Source organism: Pipra filicauda, unplaced genomic scaffold, assembly GCF_003945595.2.
Source record: "Pipra filicauda isolate LSUMZ 115617 unplaced genomic scaffold, ASM394559v2 scaffold128_size5466820_pilon, whole genome shotgun sequence".
Lineage (NCBI taxonomy): Eukaryota > Metazoa > Chordata > Aves > Passeriformes > Pipridae > Pipra > Pipra filicauda.
The window spans coordinates 444070-461146 of NW_024103751.1; the positions used below are offsets into that span (position 1 = coordinate 444070).

General features: G+C 39.1%; 1 protein-coding gene across 3 annotated transcripts in view; it reads right to left on the bottom strand.

The window, feature by feature from the left end:
* The window catches only part of DYM (dymeclin), a 215528-nt gene that overhangs the window by 63335 nt on the left and 135116 nt on the right, over window positions 1-17077 (bottom strand). For all 3 annotated transcript variants that reach the window (XM_027724300.2, XM_027724297.2, XM_039390634.1), the window contains one exon: window positions 10964-11066. In XM_027724300.2, the coding sequence (XP_027580101.1) occupies window positions 10964-11066 (103 nt within the window). The remainder of the gene's footprint in view (window positions 1-10963; window positions 11067-17077) is intronic.

Genomic DNA, 17077 nt, shown 5'->3' on the forward strand with positions numbered 1-17077 from the left:
ACCTCCTTGCTTGGTCCTGTAGCAGAAGGGAATTGCCTCACAGACCAACCAGGAGGTTCGACAGTTATCCCACAGTGCTTGGAGCAAGCCAAACTGTCACATGAATTTTTTCACCAGAATGCAAAATCATTGCAAAAACAATTCGGTATAACCCAAAATCAAGCAAAAACAATAATACAAACATGTCCAGATTGTCAATTAGTATCTCCACTAAAACCAGAAGAAATTAATCCCCGAGGGTTGGAACCCCTCCAAATTTGGCAAAGTGATATAACTCATGTTTCTTCATTTGGTAAATTGTACATGTTTTGACTGATACATTTTCAAAATACATTGTGGCAACCACACATTCTAGTGAAAAGAGTAAAGACGTGAAAAATCACCTTATGACAGCATTTACACACACGGGAGTGTAAAACAGATAATGACCCTGCATACCTCTCAAAAAGAACACAAGAATTCCTAGCGCTGTGGGGCATCGAACACAAGACAGGCATTCCTCATAACCCTACAGGGCAGGTAATCGTAGAGCACGCACACCAAACAATTAAAAACATGTTAATAAAACAATAAAGGGGGAGTATGGGACTAACTCCCCAAGAACAACTCCAAAAAGTCATGTGCGTTTTAAATTTTTTAAATAGAATAGAAAGTGAAATCACTCCAGTACAGAAACACTTTCTCTCTTGAGACAGTCCCCAAACATCAAAAGCAAAAATTATCTATTTTTGCTTTTGATCAATCACAGGTGAATAGGTGGGTCCTTTCCTTCTAATTACATGGGGGAGAGGACACGCCTGTGTCTTAATAGATAAAGGTCCCACGTGGATTCCATCAAGATGGACCAAGCCATATCACCATTTCTTCATCACCTTCATCCTCATCATTACCTATGGATTCATTAGCTGCCATTGAGTACAGGCAACTACCCTTCCTTCCTGGACCCACTAAACAGAAGAAAACATTTGGGTGAAGTTGGCAAATAAAACCGGGTCAGATACTTCGTGTTTATCTATTTCAAATTTGAAAAAGCTGTTTAAAAGTTGTTTATAGAGTATGCCCTCAAAACAAGAGTTTAACGAATTTCTACGTAGTCATTCATTCATTGATATTGAACCTCAAGAAATAAACCTCTTAGGTTCAATCAAGACTAATCATTGCCTTCTGTTCAGAAAAATCACCACTACATGAAAAATTACACAAAATGTAACACCTAGAAAAAACATATATACACCAATACTTCTATTTGGTGCAACGGAAAAAAACCTAAAAAGATTGCCACAGAAACAATTGCTAAACCAATGGCTTTTTCACAAGGCAATTTTCTGATCTGTGGAGAAAGAGCCTGGGCAGGAGTCCCTTCCCACCTGGTAGGAGAGCCTTGTTCAGTTGAGAAATTGGCATTATTTAACCCAGGGAAAACCTTTCTCCAAAGTCAGAAACCATCTACTTTAATTCGGCCACCAAAAATTAAAAGATCATTTATTGCATACAAGGTGCTGCCCACCACTAAAGCTCCACAAAAACTTGATTGGAGATTCCCCAGAGGTATTCCATTTCCTACCTCTATTTCAAAAGTACTAAGAAAAAAACAAACCACAGTAAGCCCGACCACTCTTCCCTCAAGCTATACGCTGCCCCATCCAGGTCTCTTTCCATTTACAGAACACCTACCATTTACAGAAGACTGTGACCCTAATATCTATATTTGGTCAAGAATGAAAAATTTCTGGAGTAGCTTTATTCTACCGGGGATTGGAACTGCACATGCTTTGTCACTTCTGACACATATGGGGTATTGGTTGGCCAAGGAGGCCAACACCACCAGCATAGCCATCGAAGGTCTCTTAGTCGACACCCAAAAATTAAAAGAAGCTACCTTACAAAACAGAGCAGCCATAGACTTTCTACTACTTGCTCATGGTCATGGCTGCCAAGAATTCAAAGGAATGCATTGTCTCAATTTTTCTGATCATTCTCAATCGACTAGTAGTAGCATCTCTGAGTTAAGAAACTTAATAAAAGAGATACATGCATCTCCCAAGTATAGCTCCAACGATCTTTTTGATTGGTTTCAACTTCCAAACGCCCCCAAGTGGCTCAAACAAATAATTATAATTTGTTTTTCAATTCTGTTTTCTCTAGTTATAACTTTGTTAATCCTACCTTGCCTTTTTGCTTATGTCAAAAGATTTATTATCAAGAATGTTTCCTCAGCGTTCTTTTTAGAAAACAAAACAGGCGGAGATGTGGGAGTTGGACCATGAAGAAGAACAGTATCAGAGATGGAAGAAAGCATTACAAGAATCCATAGAAGAGGAAGATGAAGTTTGAACATAAGGGACTTCCAGCAAATACAATGGACTACTGCATGAATGCACGGGTTTTGATGTTTGTTATATTTTCCTACTTTGTACTCCCACATTTTTATGAAAAATCCCCTCATGTTGTTTATTCCTTTTATCCCCATGTTCTGATTGGTTGTGTAGCTGCCGCAACGCAGATGTTCCATACAAGGTTATGCCTCTCCCCTTTAACCCTTATAGAGATGTAACCCCTCCTTATTCTCCCTGTTAAGGCAAGTTCCCTCCTTCTCTTTCCCTAAATGTCATGTTCACACTTCCAGTTCCAGAATGTTCCTTTCCTCCCCTATATAAAGGGGAAGCCATGTTAATAAAGGGCTTACTTACTTGCTCATCCACCTACATATCTACAACAAACCCTGAGTAAGCGTCCCTTATTTCCCCGTTGGGCCGTAACAAATTTCCCACAAGAAATTTTACAGAGAACAAGCAACTACTACTGTCAGTAGGGATAAACAAAACGAAAATACTCCCTTATACATTTCTTTAATGCTGCTTTTAAGGCCAGGTGATGAGGAAATCAGTTTTCAGCAAGTGGCTTATTTTGCTGCATGTGATGCTTCATATGAGCAGCACAGAGGAACCAACGCTTTTTCAAAACCCACTTTTGGTTTTGAATTTCTCCCTATATTAATTATTATTCTTCTCCAAACCTCTCTCTTATTCACTTCATACCAAGACTGTCTTTCAATCTTGCTTGACTCATACCCTTTAAAATATTCCCCTTTCCTTCATCCCATCATTTCAGTCTCCTGGCCACCCACACTGCCAATTAACAGCAGTTGCATAACATCATAGGTAATATTAACAACAGCCATTAGTGGGAGAATTGCCCTCAGCGAGACAGTGGGAAATGCTGTTCAGGGGGATAATACCTCTGCAAAAGATAAACTGTGAGTTGATGTCTCTTATCATGTCTCTCAAAATCACTGAGTCTTGGTTTACCTTCATTTCTATTATATGCTGTCTCTTTCTTTCCAATTCCAAATCACAGATAACAGCAGTGAAAGAATCTAAAGAACTTTGTTATGTTTCCTTTTAAAATAACTCCTTACTACTCTTTGATAGAAATGGATTGCTCTTTATAATCAACAACCAGAACTGTTTAAAAAACTCACTGGTTTGTCCATAAGTGCCCCTGTAAAGTATGAAGAGAAAAAATTGGAAATGGACGGTACAACATGTTCCATCACTGCCTCACAAAGCAGTGCAAAAATAAAAATTCCAATTCCAATTAGGTATTTAGTACCAAATAGCCTAAAAGGTTCTGTACAGACTTCCTTCCACATCCATTTCCATTAGTCTACATGGCTGCATGTTTAAAAAAGCAATTACTGAGATGTTCATAACATATGGTCACATATTTATGGTTTTGAAGCACTGCATTTTTCAATCAAAACCTTGCTTTAGGAACACTAGAAATTGTTTTCCTGCATTGTTGAAATACATTGCTGTTACAGAAATAAATCCTGCTCTTTGGAGAGCTACTGCATTAGGCTGTTCTGTTTGTCTGGTGGAGCTATGACGAAGATGAACCTTCCAGAACAATCGACTTCCGAGAAGCCCTGAACAACCCACTCCCGTGCGGGAGGCAGCACGAACAACATCTAAAGGCCAAACCAAGTAAGAAGGATGCCTTGGAGATCAGTACTGTCCCTTTTTTTCACTCAGGCACTTCAAAATTTGTCATTTGTCTGAACTGAGCTTCACGGCACTTGGCTTCATGGCAGTAATAAACTGTGTTTATAGACAGGCTTGTGAGTGCTTTCTCTTATCAATGTACCACATTTTCTATGTATAGCTATGCCTCAGACCCTTCTAGAATCCCAGTATTCCATCAGGCTTCCAGTTCCCTCCAATGCAGCTCAATTAGCTGTGCAGGAGAAAAATTAGCGTACAAAATTCCACTGCTCAATATATGGAGATGTGAAGGAACCCCAAGATCTCATGCATTTCTAACACAAGTTCTCGCAACTTCTTTAGCTTAATCATCTTCTAAGGATGCTCATTTGAGTTCAAAAATGCAAACAAATGCCATAATTTATACCCTCTCCTGCAAAACAATGACAATGCCCTAAATCTCTAGAACTATTAAAGGAGGAAAAGCAATTTTCCTCCTTTAATAAACAAAAAATTACAAAGTTCATGTTTGGCTTGCTTCAAATGTGTCTAACATGCACAACAGTAGGTTTTTAAAATTACTTCAGCTGGTGTTTTTACTGCTACTGTCTACAGTTCTACTTCTTCCAATTTGTTCTCGTTTCATAGATCTGAAGAATTAAAGATTTTCAATCAGATAGTCATGAGATGCTGCTGCCACAGAAAATGTTCTTTTTAAAAAAAAAGTAATTTTCATCCTTATTTTCCAAAATATTGAGAATTTTCAAGTGAAATAAGGCTTAACAACACCTATATAACACAAATACCAGACACCAATGACACGTCTGTGGAACTCCTGAGTGATGAAAGAACATCACCTTTTTGAAGAACATCATCTTCATGTTCTTCAGTATATTTGCTCAAAAATTCTTCAACCACAACCAGTGTATCATTAAAGACACAATAATGCAAAGACCAACTGTAAATAACTATTAGAACTTCATAGTAATATGGAGAAGTTTAAATAGACTGAAATCCATCAACATCTCAAGGATATTAGGATAGTTCTTTTGCTTAAGGATAATTTATGCAGCATTTTCACAGGAAAGTTTCCAATTCATTTGAAGGAAAGCACTGATTAAGAATTCAGACAGAACTGCAGAATTCAGGTATTACTCAATACAAAAGCTCGCTTTAGATTTGGGTTAGGTTGGTTATTTCAGTCTATTCTGAAATAGCTATTTTTTGGCAATACAAAAATAGGGGGATTAGGTAGGAGTAATAGTCTTTAAAATATAATTCATCTGAAGGAGGGTATGACTAATATTTAGAAAATGTATTTATAGGCCTCCTGCTCTAAACTGGAGACAGGCAAACCCAAGAATAACCTGACATTGAAAACGTTACTTCATGAGCCATCAACTCAGAGTAATCAAAAAGAAGGTAAAATAGTGTAAAACAAGGTCCCATTAAATGCAACTTAAATTGCTAGAATCCACCTACCATATAAAACCCACTAAAACATTATATTGGTTTGCCATATGCTGCTTTCAGTAAACAACACACTAGTAAAAATGTTCTTGTATAATCATATTTTAAGTTTATTCCACTAGACAACAAAAGGATCTAAAAATTGACACACAAAAACGAAGGTTTTCTAGGCCATTAACAATGCCTGGCCAATGCAATCAAAAAAACCTACAGAGTTACTTGGCGACATATAAAATTGGAAGAAAATAGAGGCAAAAAGGATATTGAAGAGACCTGGGCAGTGCTTTGGGTGAAAAGTAGGAGTTTTACTGAGTTTTAAAGAAAGATTATGACAAGAAAAACTACCTCAGCTTTTTTTCCTCACCCCCGTATTCGACAAATATGGACATATCTCAGTTAGGAGCCTTGATTTAATTTGTAAAAGTTTCCCGTTCTGCCAACAGCGTATTCAATTTTACATATTTTGTGTGTTCTCAGCAGTTACCACTAAGCAGTATTTTTACAGACTACCAGCTAAACAACGTTAATTGCATCACACTAACTCTATTATGCTTGACCAGTTTATTTGGAAGTGGGTTTAATTTCATTTCTGCATCATTACTGGAGTCATCAGATGATCGCAGGGAAGACTTTCTACTTCTTCACGACAGCACACGTTTATAGGAAAACACCTCTGTGTGATGGCAGAGTTCTGCACTAAACTGTTCTCCTTAAGATAATAAAAAAACCCCAACAAATAGAGCTGCAGGATATCTAATGTAGTATTACATATGCAAGCACAGAAGATATTATAGGACCTAACGACCTTAGAGGTCTTTTCCACTCCAAATGATTCTATGATTCATAGAATTCATAGAATCCCAGGGTGGTTTGGGTTGGAAGGGACCTTAAATACCATCTCGTTCCAATTCCCAAAACATCACAATGCTTATTTAAAGGTCAAATATTGTTCACATCAATAGTGAATGAATTAATTGTTTGCTAAAGGCTGGATAAGCTAAAAATAATTAACTTCTTTGCATGTAACTGAATCTAGAACATTTATGGATTTTAGATCTGTTTCATTACGTTTGAGAGGCAGCAAATACTGCAGTTCATAGACCTGATTTCACCTACTCTTTAGCAATACCAAATTTCCAAGATAAATAGGGTGCCCTTAATTATAAAAGACAATTTCTTCCCAGGGAGTAAATGAAACAGGGAACCTTTTAACATCCATTGATGTGCAGAGGGGAGATTATGTTGGTTCTCTGTTGTAGAAACTAAAACGAAGGACTATTTATGAAGTACTTGGAGCTTCGAATATAATCAACTATAATAACAAGATACAAGTTTCCCCCCCAAAATATTCCTTTTTTGTTGAAACCACTTTTGTAATACTGCTTTTTAATAACTCTCATAATGGCCGAATTAGAGGGACCCCAACTGAAGTCATTCATCCCACATAAAACAAACATTGCTTTTTCTTCTTAGCTTTGTTTTACAAGCTACATTACTTCCAGATGACGCTCGAGGGGCCTAGGAGTTTCAAGAGTTAGATGGTTAAACAGACAGCTGCTTTCTATTTACCATATAAATCAGGGAAAAATCAAAGAAGAATCTAAATATTGGAATTCATTTGGCCCATTATGGAGCACAAACTGAGAGGGAAAAGAAAAAAAAACATAGAAATTGCATCGCCCAAATGCAAAGCTTAATTCTGGTTATCAAGATGAGAGAGAAACTCATCAGCATTTGCAGAATTCCAGGCCTCCATGTAACACCAGCTGTGCACAGCAGGTAGACTTAACTGGATTGGGAAGGAGTCAGGAAAAGTCAGCTCTGATTGGGAACTCTCCTGGTATAACCAGGCTTTGCTACTGCAGACTTCATATACATAAATAGATATTAAAATATATATTTTTATATATATACACACACAGAGATCACTACATACAGATTTTCATATTTTTCCCTTTGGATTGCCAACATGCATTTATTTCTATGCTAGCTAACCCAAAAAAACCAACAGATTTTGGACAGGGGATTAAAAGATGGCTCTTCATATACTGACAGGAGTACATCTATAAATATGAAAATCTAACATTACATACATTGCTTCTACCCTCGACGAATTTCATCCACCATCGAAGTGCTGCTTAAATGATAGTCCTATATATGAAATAATGGAAGATATTGGCACTAAGTGAGATTATTTTTAGAATTTTTCCTAACACATTTAAGCTTCATCTGGATAGAACGATTTTTTATTTTTTTTAAACCAAAATTTAGAAGGTAGGACTCAAGTGACGATGTGTGCCAAACTATTTGAATCTAAAACTATTCCTGTATTTGATTTTTATTTTACTCAATGTTTTGCATTAAGCAAATGCTTATTTTTTTTATATCAGCAAGAAAATTCTGAACCCCTGACAAAAGCTTGCCAAAATTCAAAACTTAGTCCCTCCTTCTCCATCCCCTCTCTCCCCAGAAAGAGTTAAGGAGAATCTCTCGTTACCAGCTGTAGTATAACAAGCACTGAAGGGCTCAAAAATCATAAGCAATGCCATGAAATCCTTAAAAAGCAATTACTTGGGTAGATGGTAGCTCCAACAACACGTCTGACGTGCTACTTCCCAAGGGAAGTTAGCGTGTCTCCAGTTGTGCTGTTAAGTACCTCTGATTTAATAAATTACATTAGGCTGTAATCAAATTACCAAGAAAATCATTGATATGTTTACTTAAGTAATTTGTCTTGATTTGAACTGAAAGAAGCAAAAATCCTCAATTATTTTATTACCAGTTTTCTTGTTTGCTGAGAATTTTAGAAAATGTGCTTTCATTGAATGCGAGAAAGCAATAAAGATAAACTTCACTGGATTTCTCCCATTTCTTCAAGCCTGGAGACAAGGACAATGGGATCAAAGTGTGGTATTTCAAAAGAGGTCAGTACTACTATGAAAATGATGAATAATAAACTTATGAAATAATGAGTAAACAAAGCAGCATGAGAATTAGTCTGACCAAGGATCCTGTCTTTGAGGTAATGGTTTAATGGCAGGGGGTGGTTCCCTCTTCCCTGCTGGCTTCTTCATCCTGCTCCTGAATCCCATCACAATGACAGGAGTTTATCAGGAAAGGATGAGGAAACTGGTCCAGTCTTAATAAATGAAACAACTTGTTATTTTCTTTTTTAAAGACCAGAAAAATCTCAACAAGAACAATGTGGAAAGGACCTTAAAGCTCATCTCATTCCACTCCCTGCCATGGACAGGGACAACTTCCACTAGCCCAGGTTGCTCCAAGCCCTGTCCAACCTGGCCTTGGACACTTCCAGGGATCCAGGGGCAGCCACAGCTTCTCTGGTCAGCCTGTGCCAGGGCCTCACCACCCTCACAGCCAGGAATTTCTTCCCAATATTTAACCTAACCCTGGCTCTCTGTGAATTTGAAGCCATTCCCTCTTTCCTGTCCCTCCATCCCTTGTCCAAAGTTCCTTTCCAGCTCTCTTGGAGTGAGTCCCTTTAGGCCCTGGAAGGGGCTTTCAGGTCTCTCCAGAGACTTCTCTTCTCCAGAAACCTGTGCAGAGCAGGTAATATGGGAATCATCCCTTTCTTTATCAGAAACACAGAGGTACAACGGGCTTCAGGACTTCAGACATTTCAGCCACCTCAGTTCCTACAATCTTCCTCATTCTTACAGACAACATAAATATGAACTTTCAGAAGCAGAATATGCTGAAGTGATGAAACCTGGCCCAAACTTTTATTTAGCCAACTGACTATGGCTCAGATTAAGTGGGAACACAAGCAATTGGAGAGGGGAAAAAAAAAATACCAGAAAACCATCCACAACAGTTTACCTTATCCTTTCAAAACACAGGCCATGAACTTATTTCACTCTCTCCTGCACCAATCTTTCCAACTGCTCTTTGTTTCCTCTACCCCTACGTCATACCAACCATAGGAGACAAGAAATTCAGTGAAGTGTCTGAGCCTCTTGGCTGTACTCCAGAGTATAAAACCTACAAAATATTTTTCAGCACCAAATTCTTACACAGCCCCAAAATATATGTACATATATATATATATAAATTCACACGCCTAAGTGTGCTTGAACATACATATATATATTTATGTATATGTGCTCTTATACAAACACATGTATGTATCATACTGTTTGCTTTTCTCTGAACAGTGGGGATGGTATTTTAGGAAGAAAACGTAAGGATCTTTCTTCATAAAATCAGTATCTTCCTGACAAGAGGCTCCTATTCCTCAGAAGTAAACCCATGGAAAAAAAGACAGAAAAAGGCCAAGGGGTCTAAAGTCTTGGAGGCTTTTAGTTGTTCATGCCCATGCAGATGAAAGAGCTTTATCCAGCCTGTGTATCACCTCACAAGGCAAACAGGAGTGGGACCTCCTGCTCTTCAACCACAGACTAATTTGAGGGTGTTCTTGCTGAAATGTTTCAAGTTCCGAAAATTAAAGGTCTGAGAGCAATTTCTGGGAGGGAAATCAGAGGGCCTAAACCACGGGTGCTGTTAGGAGTTTCACGTGACTTAGGGCATGGTAAGGCAGCAGGAATACACAGGAAAATCCTGCAAGTGATTAATTTGCTTTACAAACCCACATGTCTCTGAATAAAAAAGTGCCTCTAGTTTGTAGGGTATGTGTCAGAGATAACTAAAAGATGCAGGTTAAGAAACCTGGTTAGTTGTATGAGATTTAAGTCATCAAACCATTATATCAAATTATTTCTTCACATATTTTTATACTTAATGTTAGAGTAATATGATATGTAAAGTCTCAAGCAGGCATGTCCCGGACCTTGTATTAACCCTGAAAATAAAACAGTTTTTACATTTTCATCCTCAAAAATCCAAAACAACTGATACATCAAGTCTTTTTTTTTTCTTCACACAGTATTGCAGCGAGAGTTCAAATGAGTACAAACCAAAGATACTTCAGCAGCACAAAGATATTATTCAAGTCCATGCAAGACGTCTCCTTCTTGTACTGAAACTAGAGATTTTCCAACAAGCCATGCAATTAAATTACAAAATTGTTGCCTATTTGTGGGCATTGGCTCAGGAAACTGAAGAGAAATGTAAGTATCCATGTGCTCACAACATACCAATTTGCCCCATGACTACAGTAGTCCCCCAAAGGCTCACTGGGAATTGTTTCCAAGCATTTTTAGGTATTTTAACATAATGTGGATGCCAAAGCCCTGTTCTTAAAAATAATGTTTTCGACTGTGTCATTTAAATCTCTTGAATTACAAATGGCTCGAAAATCATGAGTTGACAGTAAGTTTCTTTGCTCTGAATCACTGCGGGTTTGCTCTGCCATTTTTAAGTGTAATTCTTGCGTTTTTTAAAGACATCTCAGACATGACATCATTCCTACAGGTTCCTGTATTTTGATGTCGGTGGTTGCTCAGCTGTCACACTTCGGGAATTCTTTGCAGATTTAGGAATGTGCCACTTGTTTTTGAATCACCCACTGCGACATTCAGTTTGATACTCACATAATCAGGACATGGAGAGTCGCTTGAACCCAGGGAACCTCTTAAGGACTGTGTGGCTTGTTCCAGCACTTTGTTGTGTTTTTTAGACAACAGAGAAAATAAACTGGAAAAAAAAAGGATAAAAAAAAATCAAAATAATTTCACGATAATGTCCTGAAATAGTCTGACCATTCAGTCAGAAGAAATGTTTTATTATATACACAAGATCTTTAGAATGCAATGCACGATAGTTATAGGATTTATTTATTTATTTCACACCTTAGTAAGTAACAGCAGTTTGAATCAGAAATATTCTATACAATAAATGATGTGAAGAACATTTTATGTTCATGATTAAATTCTTAAAAGTCAAACTGTAACAGAACGAATGGCATACATGCATTTTTAGTTCATAACTAGTTTGTGTTCACTAAAATGCAAATTTTAAGTGCAGCACCTCATGCAATACACTGCAATATATCCTTAAGCATCTCGTGTATTATTCATTGTAATAACCTAATTGCTTAGACAGGAGAAATCCAAGTACATGACAAAAGCTTTGGGTGTTTGGACACTGAGTTACTGCATTTACTAGCATATACTATTTTCAAATTTATTTTAGCTTAAGTTAAGGAAAAAAGGATTATCTTAGTGCTTAAAAGTAATGTGTGAAATCAGAGGTCCACACACATATGGAAAAATAAACATATTTTTCTTGCATTTTGAAAAAAAGTACAGCTGTGGCACTCAGAGAGGGTGGTATAACCTGATATATGAGGAGAATGGTGGAAGCAGCAGCAGCGGGCAAAGGCCACCAGCCAGTGCTCAGCAGCTCCAAGGAGTCAGATTCTTCTCTAAAGCCCTGTGTACCTCAAACACAGCTTTCAACTCACAGATAACCCCATCCCAATCTTAGAGCTGTTTTGATTGCAGAAGAGCTTCTAAGATCATCAAGTCCAACCATTCCCCCAGCACTGCCAAGGAACTAACCCCCATGTTCCCAAGTGTCACATCCACATGGCTTTTAAATCCCTCCAGGGATGGGGACTCCACCCTGGGCAGCCTGTGAAAGGACAACCCTTCCCACAGAGAAATTTTCCCAAATATCTAATCTGAACTTCCCCGGGTGCAACTTGGGGCCATTTAATCTTGTTATAGCTCAGACGTTTTAAGACTTTCTGTGTTTAAAAACATTACTTGGGCTTCTTTTTGGACCATTAGAGGACTCCTATCAGGCTTTCCTAGGATGACTATGTGTGTCCTTAGAGGGTGGAAAGGCTGCTATGACCAATAAGCACGAATAAGGGTGAGGGTGGTGAGGCCCTGGCCCAGGTTGCCCCGAGAGGCTGTGGCTGCCCATGGATCCCTGGAAGTGTCCAAGGCCAGATTGGACAGGACTTGGAGCAACCTGGGGCAGTGGAAGGAGTCCCTGCCCGTGGCAGGGGGTAGAAGGAGATGAGCTTTGAGGTCCCTTCCAACCCAAACCAGTCTGGGGCTCTACGAACAAAATTCACTCATAAGTGGCAAAAAACTCCCTCATTGTTATACTCTGGATAACCTCTATTTCTTGGAACTGGAGGACAGTTTCACTGCTTGGAGGCACGTAATTGGAAAGCTTTTCTGCCTCAGGAAATGATGCTCAGCACTTTGAAGTAGTTCTCTGAATTTTTCAAATTTAGAATGTATCATTTTTTGATGAGATCTTCACAAGGCGTAGATTTCTCAGAGTATTGGTGCTCGTCCCCACGTTGCTAGTCAAGAGCCTCAGGAGAAGGCTCTTCCAACAATTCTCACTGCCATGACAAATTAGTTACGCTTCTCAAGCTCAAATCTCAGCTCTTGAGAGCAAACTCAGTAAATTCCACCACTAGATACAGTTGTGGCTTTCCACCTTTTTCGCCTCCCATCGTCTGTGATTGCATTCACAGTCTGAAGTGGTTTTTTCCCAATCCAGTATATTTGGATGTGCAAACTTGTTGTCCTTGGTTGGAAGCAGCAGCACTACTTTTCCAATTTTTGAAGGCTCGGATTTCAGAGATACTGTCATCAGCACCATCTAGTGCTGTGGAGACAGAATAATCAGCTAAAACCAGCCTGGTGATGCTTATGGGAGGGTGCAGGAAGAACAGGTTAAATCTGGTGTCTGAATGCTTCTGAAGATACAGACAATTTCACAAAGAGGAAGAATTTGGAATAAAAAGGATTTCCAACTCGTAGATTCTTCTCCAAAATACATAAAGCACTTCTGGCTCAAAAGGAAATTTAAATATAAACAAGGAAGAGGGATCAAGATTTTGGAAAGTGCATTTATTCAATATATGTGAAGAGGAAAATGCACATACACTGGTATTCCACATGGAATTGGAATAGCAAAAAGCAAATTTATTTTCTCTGGCAGAAACGTAGAGAACTGAGAAAAAGAAGGGTAAAGGAAAAGCATAGAGGATTATTTCTTCAGATCCTATTTTTGCTTCCTTAAATACTTTTTTTTTTTTAATTAAGTGTACTATAACTAAACTAGAGTTTATGGCATAAGCAAGCCCTTGGTGGCTGATCTCTAGTTCCAAAGGAGCAGTGAGGGGCTATTATACATTGTCTTTGGCACAGGGGCTTCCCCTCGCAAAGTTCTGCATTCCTGCCACAAGCTCATGTCCCTCACACCATGCTGAGACAATTCTTTGTGGGACCACTGCCCAGGACACAGATATTCAGGTTAAAAAAAACCCTCAACACAAATTCTTTTCTTCATAAATCCACTATCCTTCTCAAAGGACCACCCCTTAGAAGAGCAGAAGGGCAGGGACACATACGCAGGAATTTCTGATACTAAATTTTTCATAATAAAAATACATAGAACTGCAAACTTAACTGGAACATTAAACAGAACATTAAACAGCTAAACAGAAAAAAAATAAGGCCAAATATGTGATTTACGGATGAAACTGGAGCTCCCACAGAAGTACTGTTGCCTCCTGAAATGGTGCAAAAATTAGACGCCAAGTCATTCACTTATTATTACGCCTCTGACTCCAACTCTGAAAAACACCTTGATAAATATCAGATTAATTTTTAAAATCTCAGTACAGACTTAGCTGCAATCATCGAAAGGCATTTGTATGAACTTTAGCTCATAAATATCTTTCACCATCAAACAAATTCTGCCTTCTACAGGAGGTGCTTGATTTTGCAGAAGTCACATCTGCAGTGTCTGTAAAACACTGGGCTTGATTTTGACTTTTAAGGCATGAATAATGCAACTTGAAAAAGGCAAAAATGCTTTGCTACAAGCCTGTTCTCCTATCCACAAGGTAAAAGTGCCAATTCATGGAGAAGTGGAAATTAAGACTGTTTCCCAAGTTTGCCTCACCTGTCCTAGTCACACTTCTAGCCACACATATACTGTGTGGTCACCGAGGGCAGCCTGCACAGGCTGACAAGAATATGGATTTTTCTACCAGAATAATTCCCCTCTTTCATCCCTTCTTCTCCATCAACTGTCAGACAGGCTGTGGAGTTCTACAGCCCTTTCACCTTCCCCATCATGGACATTTTATAATAACAAAAAATCATGTTCAGAGCGGTGAAAACATCTTGGTACCTCAACCCATCCCTCACTCACAGAAGTACTTAAGGGCCAATGCTTAGCAAACAAAATAAAATGCTGGAATAATAGCAAGGTGAGATAACAGCTGGCATCTGTTATGAAGATTATGAACTATCAGCTTGGCATCATTTGGAAGAAATTCTTGGTTGTGAGGGTGGTGAGGCCCTGGCACAGGCTGGTCAGAGAAGCTGTGGCTGCCCCTGAATCCCTGGAAGTGCACAAGACCAGGTAGGATGGGGCTTGGAGCAACCTGGGATAGAGGAAGGTGTCCCTGCCCATGGCAGAGGGTGGGAACAAGATGATCCTCAAGGTCCCTTCCAATGCAAACCATTGCAGGATAATATGATCTGTTACAGATCACACCACCTATGAGCTCAGCCAACAAGGAACAACAATCTCAAGGTCTCATGTTTCTGATTTAAAGGAATTAAAAACAACATTGGTTTCTTGTCTCCCCCTATGGAGAAGTTGTTTTTAATTTATCACAACGCTGAACTTCGATAAGTAAAAAAAATTATTACAGACTAAAGAGTAATAGTTGCTTAAATACCAGTGATTTGATTAAGTGCTACTTGCACACACAATAAAATTCAAACCTGTAATATATGAACTTAACGCTTTCAAAAAGTCAACTCCACAAAGGCTGTAGATCCAAAAAAAAAAAAAAAGGAGCCAATAGGGAGACTCATTTAACAAGTTCCTCAGAAAGTCTGATTTACATCAGCTCCAAACAGCTCATAAAGTACACTTCTCACATCAGAAAATAAATGTATAAAATGGAAGTTTTATAACAAAAAAAATGAAAAAAAAAATATGGGAATTAAAATTAAAAGTTGAAAGGAAATCCAAAGTTAGAATTTGCCAAAAACCAGAGCTTTCTGAAAGCTTTGCACAACTTTGCACAGGAAAGGTACCGGTGTGCTTTATTTTAAGAAAATAAATAGGATGCCCCAAGGAAATTACATGTCGGTTTATCCCGAGCATAATAATGGAACTGTGATTGCAAGACTCATTCCAAGGAGGATATCACTGGCACTGAAAAATACACATTGTCAATTTTTTTCAATGAGACTAGCAATCAAATAAAGCACAATAGCACCCCTGTTGCAACAGGCTTGTACATGTCATTCATATGACTTTGTAGCACATGGGATTTTTTTTTTTTTTTATTAAGACAGTTGAATGATAAAAAAGCAACACAGGATGCACACTATGAACTGAAAGTCTCAACAGCCTGAAAAATCTTCACATTTGAATTGAAATAAATTTTCTTAATAGGGCCAAAAAGGAATATATTCTTGGCCCGTCTAAATACCTAAAGCTACTAAACATTTGCTAAAGCTAAAAAAATACTTTCAACATACAGGATATATAAGGTGACAGGTATCATTGATACACATCAATGATAAAGAAATGCCAGTGGCTGGAGCTGTGCCAGGGGAGGCTTAGGTTGGATCTCAGGCAAAGGTTCTTCCCCCAGAGGGTGGTTGGGCACTGACCAGGCTCCCCAGGGCAGCGGGCACAGCACCAAGGCTGACACAGCTCCAGGAGGGTTTGGACAACACAGTCAGGGACAGGGTGGAATTGTTGGGGTGTCCTGTGCAGGGCCAGGGGTTGGACTGGATGATCCCTGTGGGTCCTTTCCAAATCAGGATGTTCTACGATTCTATAAAAAGTTATGTGCAAATGGCAGAGTCGTTACAGAAGTGGCACATAAAGAGAAAAGGCATTTTGATTAGATTTTTCTTTACCTTTCAAAAAATTGGACGCGAGATCAACTTGCAGAGATTTAATCCAGCCAAACTTGAAAGGCATATATGGAGCAGCAAAGAATCCAATCTGCTCCCTAAGTGTGAAGGATCTCACCCTGTGTGCTGACCAGCACACAGCAAACAGCTGCCCATAGTGCATCAAAGCTGCTGGAAAAGCAACTGACTTCGGTTTTAACTAAAATATGACCTCTCACAACAGGAGAGACACTGAGGGGCTGGAGCATGTGCAGGGAAGGGAACGGAGATGGGGAAGGGTCTGGAGCAGCAGGAGCGTCTGAGGGAGCTGGGGGGGCTCATCCTGGGGAAAAGGAGGCTCAGGGGGGACCTTCTGGCTCTGCAACTCCCTGACAGGAGGGGGGAGCTGGGGGATGTCGGGCTCTGCTGCCAGGGAACAAGGGATAGGACAAGGAAAAATGGCCTCAAGTTATACCAGGGGAGGCTTAGACTGGATATTAGGGAAAATTTCTCCATGGAACGGGCTGTCGTGCACAGGACAGTGGTGGAGTCCCCATTCCTGAAGGGATTGAAAAGCCCTGTGGATGTGGCACTTGGGGACGTGGGTTAGTGGTGGCCTTGGTAGTGCTGGGGGAATGTTCAGACTCAAGCTTAGATGTCTTTTCCAACCAAAAGATTTCAGAAGAAAAAAAAGTTACTGCAACAGAAAGTTAAGCACTACTACAGAATCATAGACCTCTTTTACAAAGGAGGGTGAAACCAGACTAGAGGTGCAATAAATTTCTATTTACAGTGCCATAGCAA